This window comes from Scleropages formosus, chromosome 12 (assembly GCF_900964775.1).
Source record: "Scleropages formosus chromosome 12, fSclFor1.1, whole genome shotgun sequence".
Classification (NCBI taxonomy): Eukaryota; Metazoa; Chordata; class Actinopteri; order Osteoglossiformes; family Osteoglossidae; genus Scleropages; species Scleropages formosus.
The window spans coordinates 8,504,235-8,517,540 of record NC_041817.1 but is presented as its reverse complement, the minus strand read 5'-3'; the positions used below and the strand labels follow the sequence as shown (position 1 = coordinate 8,517,540).

The following is a 13,306-nucleotide window of genomic DNA, read 5'->3' as shown; positions in this document are numbered from 1 at the left end:
GCAGGAAGCTGTTATTTTTCTGACAGCTGTCCTCACGGTGAAGTCTTTCAGCCACCGTTCTGTAAATGGGTTTATTTTTCACACGAGCGCCAGCGCTACAAGCCTTGCTTAGCTGTCAGCTGTTTCAGTCGAGCGCCTTTCATGGATTGTCTGTGTCACTAAGTCACCGCTGCGTTCCTGAATCTTGCCGACGTCTGACTTCGAAGGTATATAAATCTGAGGAGGTTCCGTGACGTGTGTCCAGGCCGGGACTGGAGGAGCTCTTCTTCCTCTACTTTTATACACGCAGACACACGCACACAGAGCCACGAGGCAGTTTGAGGTATTCCAGGATTTAGTAGAAAAAAAAAAAAGAGTTCTTCCAGTGATGCCAGAGACTGATTTGTATTGTGACAGTGCAGCGAGCGTTTTGACATTTTTCCACGCGTTATACTAACACGAGCCAAATTAGTAAGTTGCACTGTTGCCCGTTGATTGATAGTAGCTCAGGTTTTCTGTTTCTGCAGGATCTTGCTCTGTGCTGACCATGGCAGGGGTCACCGGTCAGGGGCTGTTTGCCATGACACGACACATGTAAGACGTCGTACTGTGTTATACTGCTACTGTTAAAATATATTGTGGTGTGTAGAGGGTGATCATTCAAACCTGCAGTGTAAGCTCCTTGGTTTCTCTTGAAAAGAAATTTATTTAAAAAGGGTTGTGCTGCTAGGATCATGTGTACAAAAAAGAGGTATGACTTTCTTGGTGGCTCACAGGGGACCTCTGCTGTCTAGGAGACACACCTGCTGCTTTCCCCCAACTGTGGCACGATTCCGCTGCCGTCTGGAGATCACCACCCGGACTGCTCTGTCCACCAAGGCCGCACACCTTGACCTGGCCCAGCCCTTCATCAGGTACAGCTGCACTCCAGCGCGTTCTCTGCACGGCTCATGTCGCTGGCTCCAAGAGACCAAGGAGAAGGGCTCGGGGGATGTGGACACCGCAAAGGACCCCAACTCTGCCGTGCCATCTCCTGCCAAGGAACCGGAGCGATCAGTGGTGAAGAAGTCGCTGTGGCAGAGGATAGTGGACGAGCTGAAACACTATTACAATGGGTTTCGGCTCCTGGGGATTGACATCAGGATTGCTGGCCGGACCGTATGGCTACTGCTTCATGGCCACCAGCTTACCAGGCGAGAAAGGAGACGGGTACGGTATCTGTACTGCTGGCTTCACAACCAGAGTGCCCTTATTTACTCATTTAGAGACACAGAAGAGATGTAGATTTCCCTTGTGTAACAAGCCTACTTTTGTGAGATTGTGGATGTAGGAGCAAAAGTAATTCGCACCATAACGTTCACATAAAGAGCGATAAATTCACACTTATAAGAAAGGCATTACAAGGGCAGAACTTAATTGAAAATACTGGTTACGTGGAGCCCCACACAAGGCCTGTAGCCTGCCATCCTTCCCCACAAGGAGCTTGGTTTTTCCTGTCCATCTTTCAGAAATCTTGTGACTTTCATTGATAACACCGTGTAACAAATTTGCACTTTTTTTTTTTTTTGTTCCGGTGTAGTAAGTGTTATTTCCTTATGCCTAAAACATAGATGAAATGCCTATTATTCCCTTCAAACTTTGGTTTTGTGACCAGGTACTGATATTTTGAAATCTACCTATTTCCAATGGGACAATGGGCAAATTTGCACATTTTCATTCACATAAAGTGATATGTTTTTTTTTATGAATCAAAATTAACATTTTATCTATACTAAAGTTATACAAAAAATGACCACAAAAGATTTAGAAGTGAGTCGTTTTAAGATTTACGATTATAATGTAAATCACTTCCACAAATCAGCCCCCAAATATATTCTTCCATCATGTTCTCGCTATATGCTCCTTGGTAGTGCCATCCAAAGGCCAGTATATCCTGGTGGGAGCACTTGTTTTGCTCCTCCGAATACACTCCGATGTTCTTGAATTTATCAAGATGAGCATCAAGGATATGAACTTTGAGGGACATCCTGCAGCCCATTTTCCCGTAGTTCTTCGCCAGAATCTCAACCAGCTCCATGCAGTTTTCAGCCTTGTGATTGCCCAGGAAGCCCCAAACCACTGCTACAAAGCTGTCCCAAGCTGCTTTCTCCTTCCTAGGAGCTTCTTGGGGAATTCCTTGCACTCCAGGATTTTCTTTATCTGTGGTCTGACAAAGACACCAGCTTTGACCTTTGCCTCAGACACCTTATGGAAGAAGTCTTGAAGGTACTAGAAGGCTGCAGACTCCTTATCTAGAACTGTGACAGATTGCTTCATAAGGGCCAATTTTATGTGCAGTGGTGGCATCAACCAGTGGCTCTCACTTGGGCAATCACAAGGCTGAGAACTGCATCATAGGACGTAAAAGAGATGGGTTATATCTAAAATTTACAAGAAATTGCAGCATTTAAAAATTACAATTTAAAAAAAAAAAAACAACAAAATCACAGTTTTAACTGGTTGTTCAGGCCATGTTTGTCTGGAGTCAGTCTTGAAAGGACAGGGTGTCACACTAGTCAGGAGACCAGTCTATTGTAGGATAGCCACACATCAACACATTCATGCACTAATGGCAATATAGTCTCACCCACTCACCTGATACATATCACTTAAGCATTCTCATTCTCTCGTTCTGAGTTCTCTGGCTGTCTGCTGGTATTATTTTTATTACTCTTACCATTATTTATTGCTGTTGCACTACTCACGGTCATTGTCATTGTTTTGTTTGTGTAGTATTTCTATTGTCTCTGTCTTTGTCCATAGTCTGTGGAGAAGCATTCAGGAAGAATTTCGTGATACTTGTACATGGTACTTGTATCTATGACAATAAACTTGGGGTGAAACTTTTGTGGTTCAGGAATGTATTACATATTTTTCTACATATCTAAATTAACTGTAGTTTTTTTTTTTTTTTTTTTTTTTTTTAAAAAAAACAATAATTAACATTACAGGCAGATCTTTGGGAATTAATTAGGCTATTCAGAAGGGGAGCCTGAACTTTTCCATGTTCTCAATATAAAAAGGAAAACAGAAGCTTGTGGCGTTCAGAGTTAATCTAAGTTGTACAAATGCTGATGTTGATATTTCCATTTGAACAGCAATTTGATAGCTGAAGGAAAACTGCAAATAGTGACAGCACATAAACTAACACTGGAAATGTTCGCTTACCTGGTCAGTTTACAGTTCAGCAGCTGATCACAGGTTTTAACAAAAAGGGTATGTCAGAAAAGCTGCAGCTTTCCCAGGCTATTGTGATTGTGTTATAGTTTAATTGGTGCTGTGTACAGCTGAGCTTCAAAAAAAACATGCCTTTTTTGGAAATCTCGTATGTTCTGTGCTTAAGTAAAAGTTTTTTTTTGGGGTGCTCTTCTCCTGCTGTTGTGGTAAAACTGTTTTCTGTTGTCCTCAGCTCATGCGCACATGTGCTGACCTGTTCCGACTGGTCCCCTTCATGGTCTTCATCATTGTCCCTTTCATGGAGTTCCTGTTGCCCGTCTTCCTCAAGCTCTTCCCTGATATGCTGCCTTCCACTTTTGAAACAGAGTCAAAGAAAGTAAGCCTCAAAAAGTTTGTATTGGTCATACAAATGTTAATGGTTTGAATGATCTTTCCTTTAATGTTAAACTAGGAATCTGCTTGAGTTCAGACTTGCTTTGGGTTTTGCCTTGCTGCTTATGTTTTGACTTTTAAACCTCTGGTATAATGTTTTTAAATTCTGTTAAGGAAGTGAGATATTTAGAAAGGACCTGTTAACAGATAAAAAGGAGAGGATAATGAATCTCTTCCATTCCTCTGTTTACATCACTAGAGTCCTGTTTGTCATATTTACAAACATGGTAGGAGTGCATAGCTAAATTGTACAACTGTATAAGTGGTAAGAGTATTCAGTGTAACAGAGTCAGCTTGATCACATGCCATGGAGTGAGCAGGACAATCACGAGCTGATGTACCTCCTCTCTGCAGGAGGAGAAACAGAAAAAGGGACTGGCAGCCAAACTGGAGTTGGCCAAGTTCCTGCAGGAGACCATCTCTGAAATGGCCAGACGAAACAAAGCAGAGACTGGTGGTGAAACGCAAAGGTTCTCAACATATGTGCAAAAGGTACTTGAGTTTACTGGAATGTAAATTTCTGACCTTGTCACACAGCTTTACTCTGGCCTGTGTACCACTCTGGCCTGTATACCGCACTGTCCCATTTCTTTCCAAGATGACAGAAGAGGTTAAAGGATGTGTGACAAAGTGATGGACAGCAAAGGCTTAAATTGTCGTCACATACTTCTTTGAGGCTTGACACTTCCAGATTTCTGGAAGGTACTGAGCTTTGGTTATCCGTTTTTTTTTTTTTTTCCTCTCGTTCCTATTGCCCTCCTCCTAGGTGCGGCACACGGGAGAGCAACCCTCCATCAAGGACATTGTTCAGTTTTCCAAACTGTTTGAGGACGAACTGACGCTGGAACATCTGGAACGTCCACAGCTGGTAGCCCTGTGCAAGCTGCTGGAGCTGCAGCCCATTGGTACCAACAACCTCCTCCGCTTCCAGCTGCTCCTGCAACTGCGCAACATCAAGGCTGATGACGAGGTCAGAACCTTTGAGGAACCACCTCTTCGTTTAACCTCGGTCTTAATTAAGCCTCATTGGAATTTGGGATGTAGTCCAGATTCAGATTACATGTGAGCACTATTTAGTTTTGTTTGTGATGTAAGAGACTGTAGATTTGCAAGAGGAAATTCATTCACTGAGCAACATCTTAGGTTAAGTTTGACTTGTGAAGGTCTTTGCATCAGATTTTTGCCATTTTCTTATGGTAGCACAAGGTGCAATTTTTAGATACATCTGTTTTGTGTGTGTGACCAGATGATTGCTAAGGAGGGCGTGGCAGCCATGAGTGTGTCTGAGCTGCAGTCAGCCTGCCGGAGCAGAGGGATGCGGTCACTTGGGCTCACTGCAGATCAGCTCCAGCAGCAGCTACAACAAGTACCTAGTTCATTTTTTAAATAACATTAATTTCATGTAAAAATCACTCGGGGGGTGTCTTTGCACCCCACGATCATTTCTTGCAGTCTCGAGGTGGGTGGCCTGTCTGTGTGCCTGATGCCAGAGGCACTTTCTCCCCTTTGCTTTGTAACAGTGGCTGGACTTGCACCTGAAGGAGAATGTTCCACCCTCGCTGCTGCTGCTTTCCCGGGCCATGTACCTGACTGACCTCAAGCCTAAGCCCATAGTCATCCCACCTGTGGCCAAACTAGAGGTAAAATCCCCCTCAGTAGTCAGTGCCATTCTCTGCCTTATGTCGGCTCTCAGGCCCATAGTGCTTCAGTGTGTGTGTCCCCACCCCACTTTCTTAAACTTAGGTGAGTGCTTGACAAAGCACGTTATTGTGTTGCTGTGTCTAAACTCAACACATGTAGAGGAACAGAAGGACTTAATCAGAAAAACACAGCCAACAAACTCCATAGGTGGTGAAGAATTCTGTTTTATGTCACATGTGTAGTTTTAGTCAGATAAGGCACAGCAATGGCTTCTTTATGTGGAACATTTTATGTGGTTTTTTTTTTTTTTTTTTGCCTATATCACAAAAGACAACTCCAGCTGCTGAAGCCCAAGGAGCAGCTTCAGACATTCTCAGAGACTCAGCTCCGGTGATAGCTGAAAGGAAGGTGAGTGGAAATGTTTATATTTGGGGAATTTGCCAGTCAGTTTCTGGATATGATTTTTGTAGTCACAGTGGTGTGGAAATTGTGCCCCTTTCCAATCTGATCCTCAAAGGATGGTCACAGCAGTCCTCAGAAAGGTTGTGCAACAAGGAATGAAATAGAGGGTCTAATATAGCCTCTGCAAAAAAAAAAAAAGTAATGCATAAGGTAATTGTTTCAGCTTTATCACCATGGTATAATTTAAACCATGGGTATTCATTCCTAGTCCATGGAAACCCCAGATATGCTTTTTGTTCCAGTTTAGGGCTTAATTATGCTTACACATTATGTGATTCAAATGGTGTTTATCCAAAAGCATAAGCTTCAGAGCTCAGTATCATTTAAAACTGTGTTCAGTCAAATGGGTGGTAATGATGGAATATCTAATGATGAAAGGGCCAACAATACTGTTGTAGTTCATTTTTCACAGCTAATAATGATTACTGTGTCGCTTAATCACCGATGTACTTGGCAATTGTTAAACACTTTCAAAAACTAATTTGTCCTGTTTTGCTCCAAAACTACTGTGACATCAGTACACCTCCAACCATTTTTGTAGAACTAAAAGTATGGTTACATAGAAATGAAGTGTACTGGGTCCTCCATTTTCACATCTGGTTCAGTGAAGTTTAAATCAGCATCCGCTATTACATAAATTGTTTGGCCACAACAGTAAAAAAAAAAAAAAGTACAAGGGAGTCCATCCACCAGGACCAAGGTTGAAAAGTTCAGTAATAAGCTTTAATATCCTCACCAAATCATAAAATGATGCGCGCGAAGTATTCATTGCATGTGCACATTTTGTTGTAGGGGGAGGAAATTCCGGAGCAATCCAGCAAGATTAGTTCACCCATGGCACCAGCTGCAGCCAAAGTCATGCAGGCAAGTCCCTTTGGTTGCCTATGTCATACGTATCCTACGTAGCCAACAGTACTAGTAGTGGGGTAACCCTGTGTTGCAGAATTGCCTGCCTTGAGATGTACTCACTTTGGGTCTGCTCCCAGCAGGCCAAAGCCACCGAGACATCTGAGAAAAACAAGATAAGCGCCAACGGTGCATGAGGTTCAGTTGGCCGCTCAGCGAAAGGGCTCTCTAGCAGATGACAACACTACTTTACAGCTGTCCACCCCGAACCCTCTTACTGGAAACCTAGAGCAATTCCTGCTTTGAAAACAAAACGCTCTTTTTTTTTTTTTTTTTTTTCTTTTTTCTTTTTTACCGCTACAATGCGTTCAGCAAATTTGCACCCAAAAGAACTAAATGAAATGCCAGTAAACTGTTACTACTCCCCTGTCTAAGAATACACAGTGAAGTGTGGAACCTGACAAGTCAGATTGGCTTATTACCAAAAATTTCATTGTATATATGTAAATACTTTGTATATTTCCTTCCATCTGGAACATTTTAAAAACTTTGGCTGCTTTGTACAGTCCAGCTGTTCTATGAATATTGGCATTTTGTTTCATGTGCCTGCACTATATTATACTCAAACGGTGTTCATGTTTGAAATTGCAGCTCTTCTGACCATAACAAAATTTTGAAAATTAAACTGTAGTAAAGTCACCCCCTTCCATCTTCTTATGGACACAACTTTATTTTTATATGTGAATTTGAGGTTGTATTGTATTACTTATCCAACATACATAGGAACACTCCTGTTTAATATAAATTAGAACTGTCCTCATTTACTTGGTGGAAAGTATCAGAGGAAAGATCCGATTTTCTTTTGATCAATTACAGAAATTAGATATTTCAAATGAAAAATTGTTTAGACAGGATACAGTGCAAAATCAGTGTAGAGGTGTAAAACTGCAGGAATGTCAGCTAACAAGTTACAACGATTTTTGTTAAAGGCGTTAAAATGTCTCCCATAACTGATCATGGGCAATGAGCCAAGGTGTTTATTTTTGTCAGGTGCAGATACTCACAGAAACTGGCTCATTCTCTCTGCCTTGACAATTTGCTACTGCAGAAAGGCCGAAACTGACGGTCCAGCACTTCCCATCAACATACTCCTTTACCTTTCAGACTGCACCGAGAGAGAAGCCTAGTCTTCATACATTTAATATTTGCACAGAGCTAGAGATCAGAAAAGGAAGTGGTGTGACCAAAACGGAGCGCCCTCCTTCTTCTGAAATGCGTCATTCTTTCACGTGCATTTCTTTGCCAACGCCCCGTTTTGTGAAAGAGCTCCCCAATGTCTGTTTTATGTGGCATTTTAAACTGGCAACAGTCACTACACCTCAACAAACGATTCAAAATACTGTAGTATTGTACTCCTGTGAGCAATGCCTTCTGAAACAACCTTCCAATCCCTTTGGAATTTGTCAGTGAGCCTGTAAATACTGCATCTTTGAGTACACACCTTTTTGATTGCAACCAGGACATTGCATCGTGCAGGGAGTGCACTCTAATGCCATGGGTGGATAGCGCTGGACTTTGTTTCATTCACCGACACTTCTGAGTCCAGCTCTCTAGCAGCTCTAAGACTTTTCATTTGTAAGCGGCAGAGCGCAAGCACAGGTCCTTAATTAATGGAACCAGTGTTCATGCTGCCATTACATTGTAATTACAGTAGAGAAGACCCTTGTTTGGCCTATAAATGCATTTAGTGTTCAAAAGATGTTTCTGTACTCTAGGCTTTATCCCACCCCATTCCTTTCACACGTTAATACCTATTATTAAAATGGCAGTTTTTCCCCTGAAGTCTGAGTGCAGAGCTCAAGGATGAAATTATTAAAATGACATTTTAACTTGCCCAGCATCTTGGTTGTCTTCCCCCCTTTGAAATAAACATGATACCTTTGAAATGTGTACAAGTAACAGAAGCTGTGTTTTCGATGATACGGACACATACTACACATCTGTGCTGTCCAAAGGACATTGTCAACAGACCTCAACCTTAAATTACTATAGTACATTACATGGCGAGCAGCTCCCAGCTGCAGGCCCTCCGCACTTCCAGCTGGTGGCACCGCACTGCAGGGACCTGAAAGCAAAGATACTCAGCCTAGTATGTATTCATGATCAAGACGTCATAGAACGTGTTTCTTTTCTAAAGTCTTTCGCTAAAATGATCGTGAGAACTTCTTTTTTTCAGTGCCACGCTCAGCAACGGTTGACGTATTTAGACACAGACTCCATATCACGTCCATCACTGTCCCAATGATATTCAACAAAACAATCAGCAAAGTGCCTTTTTTTTCCCCAGGCTCACATCTAGCAACATGTCACATCAGGTGTCTAATAAACAATTGCTGCTGTGATGTGGGGCGAACTGTGCTTGACATCAAAAGATTTGAGGTCATCGCTTTATTTTTAATACATTATACATCTTAATACTTTTAATCACACCTGCACGCTATTAGCATAGCCCATTTTAAAAAGGGAGCCGCGCTGCCGCTGAATATTGCTGTGGGATTTTGAAGTTCCCTGCACTCTTTGCTATTAAAGAATTCTCTCATTAGTTCTGAACTAAAAACTGCCACAAGGGCTTATGAAAATATATACGTTCGACAGGTTTATTCTTCATTACAGCGGCATTTTTGCACGTTACCTGGTCACTTCGCTTCTACAAGGGGCCTTTTTCTACCGTACAATGTTAGGTGTCATGTTTTTGGAACCGAGACATGCCTGGTACTTCAAACCCAAAGTGGTGTCAATCTGACTACATCTAATGCATTAACCTGTACGTTACCCGGGAAGCAATGACCACTAACCAACTCCAGTCTCACATAGTCACAGCCACTGACTACGGTAAATCTAATATCACAAGTGAAATAGATCCATTACTGTGACACGTCTCCCTTTTTTCCAAAGTGACTCGTGGAGAGCATGGTGGCACAGCAGGTAGCAATTGGTTAACTGCCCATCATGCTTGTGTGCGTGTTGCTCTGATGTATAGATGGGTAAATGACAGTTGAGAGTTTAATGTGGTGCAGCTGGTGTTGTCAGTCTCCTTGGATAAAAATGTGTGCTAAAAACTGCATAACAATTATCGCAAAATTAATAAATGTAAGCTGTTTATTTATACAGCAGGGTAATTTTCAAAAGGGAACTGCAGCAGGAGGTGGATTCAAACCCAGGACCTTTCAGTTCAAGGTTCTAAGTACTATGCTACTTGTCCCTTCATACCAAATTTCATAAATAGAGTACAGAATGTGAGCTATGGGAGGACTCACTTTCCCTGCTGATACCCATGATGCGGTGCTTTAACTAGTAACGCACTGGGGACCAAAATATTAGCAAAAGTATTGAGTTAAACATATTTGGGGACTTGGGGGCAAATTAAGGCTTGATTGAATAATGGGGGGCATTCCCCCCTTAAAATTTACATTTATTCATTTAGCAGACGCTTTTGTCTAAGGTGATGTACATCTCAGCAAAAGTACAATTTATGCATTACATTGAGAAGAGACATAGCTGCAGACATGTAAGTCTCAAGCAAACCTAGTTTGTTACCTACTACTTGCTGCACCAAGGTTCATTGATCGAGTAGGTGCATAAAACACAGGATAGATAAATCCTGATACCATCCTAACCATTTTTTTTAAATATAAGATACACAAGTAAGCAAATACAATGCCGGAGTAGTGGCTGATTAAAGGCTTTATCTGGTGATGCTCATGAAGTTACGGTGCATGAACATTTACACCGTACATGAGCTGGAGAGATCTTGGGCGAAATGGGTCCGGAAAAGGTGAGTTTTCGGACCCTTCTTGAATGTAGACAGAGTTTCAGCAGTTCTGAGTTGGAGGGGAAGGTCGTTCCACCACAATGGAGCCAGAACCGAGAACCTCCATGCTTTACCTTTCGTGTGTGGGACCACCAAGCGAGCAGAAGTAGATGAGCGAATGGGTCTAGTTGGGGTGTAGCGGTTGATCAAGTCCTGTAAATACCTGGGAGCAGTTCTATTGATGCATTTGTACACAGTAATCAGGGTTTTGAATTTGATTCGGGCAGCTATAGGAAGCCAGTGCAGAGAAATGAGTAGAGGAGATACGTAGGAACGCTTTGGCAAATCAAACACAACTCGTGCCGCAGCATTTTGCAGAAGCTGTAGAGGTTTGATGGCAGTAGCAGGAAGGCCGCACAGGAGAGAATTGCAGCAGTCCAGATGAGAAGTCACCATGGCCTGGACAAGTAGTTGGGCAGAGTCAGTTGTGAGGTGAGGACGGATCTTGCCGATCTTACGCAGGGTGTAACTGCAGGTCCGGATTGTGGCTTCGATGTGCTCAGAGAAAGATAGACTTGAGTCAATCATCACTCCCAGACTCTTAGCCAAGGAGGTAGGCAAGATGAGTGAGGATGAAATGAATGAATGATGGATGGAATATGTTTTGTCAAACTGAAATTTCTGCAGATTTTTGAATATGAAGACACACTCCAAAGAGTGAGTGAGTACGCACAAGATACACATCTCGGGAGGTGTGTGTGCGCGCATGTACAATACACCCGGCGTCGTTCCCAGCGGCCCATTCAGCCTCAAGGACGAAAGCGACAAAGTGTCGCACGATGAGCCGAGCGCTGTGACACCACCGGAATTAATTCTATGAGAAGTGGTGTGACCCACATGGAAACGCAGCCCTGACTTTGACAAAAATAGACGTGCAAGTTTTAACTCTCAAGTGGCTGTTGTAAGGAGCTATATTACAATTTACAAATTCTGCACGAGGCAAAGTACACTCCATACTTTGTTGTTATCAATAGCCACTCATCCTAATAAAGGATCATCATCCACATTTGAAGGTTTTACAACCTCAGCCCCAGATCATTACATTACATTTATTCAGCAGACACTTTTCTCCAAAGCAACTTCCAACAAACTATGCAGTGTTATCAGCCCACACACCTTATTCACCAAGGTGATTTACACTGCTAGATACACTACTTACACTGGGTCACTCATCCATACATCAGTGGAACACACACACTCTCTCTGTCACTCACACACTATGGGTGAACCTGAACAGCATGTCTTTGGACTGTGGGAGGAAACCAGAGCACCCAGAGGAAACCCACACAGACAACATGCAAACTCCACAGAGATTGACCGGGGATCGAACCCACGTCCTTTCGCACCACCCAGGTGCTGAGACAGCAGCGCTACTCGCTGGGCCACTGTGCCATCCCACAATCCTATCTTGAACCTCCTGCAGATGTCTTTATCCAAGCAAAACAGCAAGTGATCAACAGATTGTTATACATTTGTGACTCTTGACAAAAGGGGTTAATATTTCCAGACAGAAAGGCCTATTTTTGTCCCAAGTGTACCAGGCTGGTGCACGCAGTCCCCCTGGGCTCTGTGTGTGTGCGTGTGTGTGCGCGTGTGTGTGTGCGCTGTGCGCCACACCCCAGGCCGACTGCTCCTTTTCCTCAGCAAGAGCTGCGCGAGACAGTGGCGATGAAGAGGGTGTCACGGCGTTTCTCCTAGCGCCGGCAGACAGATTAGCGATCATCCACAGTGGACAGCTGACACCGGGACTCCTGCAGGACAATGCCATTAATAGCATGCCCCCACACGGGGGGGGGGGGGGATCACCGGCACTCACACTGCAAAGCCGGACCTGCATTGAGCACACGGCCACTCCCCAATTTCCTTTCACGTCATGCTTTGTGTAAATCAACCACAGACACAGTGTGTCTTGTTCCATTATTCCAATATTGGTAACTGCACTCCTTTAACTCTGAGAAAACTGATCCTCATTAAAAATGTAAAACCTTCAATGCTTTGTTTCGCTGAATTATCCATCACTCCTCTTCTCCCCATCTCTTCTTCTGCTTCCCCAAAAACATTCTTCTTGTATCGCTCAACGGAATCTGTGGTTTCAGAGTCACAATCACCAAAGAGACGCTGCCCACATTTCAGCCATGACCTCCTTCGAATATGGGATGGATGAGTGTAATAATGCTATTAACTTACCAATTAAACTCATTAGGCCAAGAAAGAAGATTAAATTTTATAAAAGTAGGATGCCTGGAAAGGCACTTGTTACGCAACCTAAGATGGTAACCAGTTTTACCAGTTTTGTTTATACACAATCAAAACAAAAAGTATTAAAAACTGACAAAACCTGGTGACAAGTATATGCCGTAGAAGACATGTTTGCAAAATACACTTTACAAAGAGCTGCGTGTACATTTGAACCACGTACAGGAGGTAAATATCACAGTCGCTGCCCTACACGTCCATTAGGCGCCCACCTGGAATCCACAACGCGGCGCTTCCAGCCCTTCGGGATCGACTTGGGTCTCGACCTGGTTCATCAGCAGGGCTTTCTAAAGAAGTACCTTAATTAATATTTACGGCCTCGTTCAAAGAGCGACCAGGCATGAGACATTCGTGGCTGGACTTCGAGTAGCTCTTGTTCTGCAGCTCCACGTAGACACAACTCAAAACCATCCAAAGCAAACAGAGCGAAAGCTCAAACTCTGCACGCGTAACGAAACAGCTCTGTAGCCGCAAACGCCAAAAACGTTCCTACATTCAACAGTCAACATACCAGCAGCTCCATGAGTTCCTCTCCACAGAATCTGATCGCTCCAGTTGGCCCCACCTGGTGCTTGTTTTCCATCAATGTCTACCCAGTTCTCA

General features: G+C 43.2%; 1 protein-coding gene across 4 annotated transcripts; it reads left to right on the top strand.

Annotated features, from left to right (window-relative positions):
* Nucleotides 1-5: 5 nt before the first annotated feature.
* LOC108940380 (LETM1 domain-containing protein LETM2, mitochondrial-like) lies at nt 6-9,139 on the top strand. 4 transcript variants are annotated; one of them, XM_018762520.2, is made up of 11 exons: nt 6-206; nt 507-573; nt 756-1,188; nt 3,428-3,571; nt 3,982-4,119; nt 4,394-4,597; nt 4,874-4,993; nt 5,148-5,267; nt 5,599-5,676; nt 6,523-6,594; nt 6,720-9,139. In XM_018762520.2, the coding sequence occupies exons 2-11, from the start codon at nt 527-529 to the stop codon at nt 6,771-6,773; spliced, it is 1,410 nt and encodes a 469-aa protein (XP_018618036.1). In that variant the 5' UTR covers nt 6-206; nt 507-526; the 3' UTR covers nt 6,774-9,139. The 4 variants fall into 4 exon arrangements, with proteins under 4 accessions (XP_018618036.1, XP_018618035.1, XP_018618034.1 ...); XM_018762519.2 differs by having other exon boundaries at nt 6,717-9,139; XM_018762518.2 differs by lacking the exons at nt 5,599-5,676; nt 6,523-6,594; nt 6,720-9,139 and having other exon boundaries at nt 774-1,188; nt 5,148-5,536.
* Nucleotides 9,140-13,306: the final 4,167 nt, after the last annotated feature.

Excerpts from the sequence above, each read along its gene's own strand:
- LOC108940380 (XM_018762516.2), top strand. The coding sequence starts at position 527 with ATGGCAGGGGTCACCGGTCAGGGGCTGTTTGCCATGACACGACACAT. Across the intron at positions 1,189-3,427 it reads CCAGGCGAGAAAGGAGACGG|CTCATGCGCACATGTGCTGA; the intron begins GTACGGTATCTG and ends TGTTGTCCTCAG. Across the intron at positions 4,120-4,393 it reads TCTCAACATATGTGCAAAAG|GTGCGGCACACGGGAGAGCA; the intron begins GTACTTGAGTTT and ends CCCTCCTCCTAG.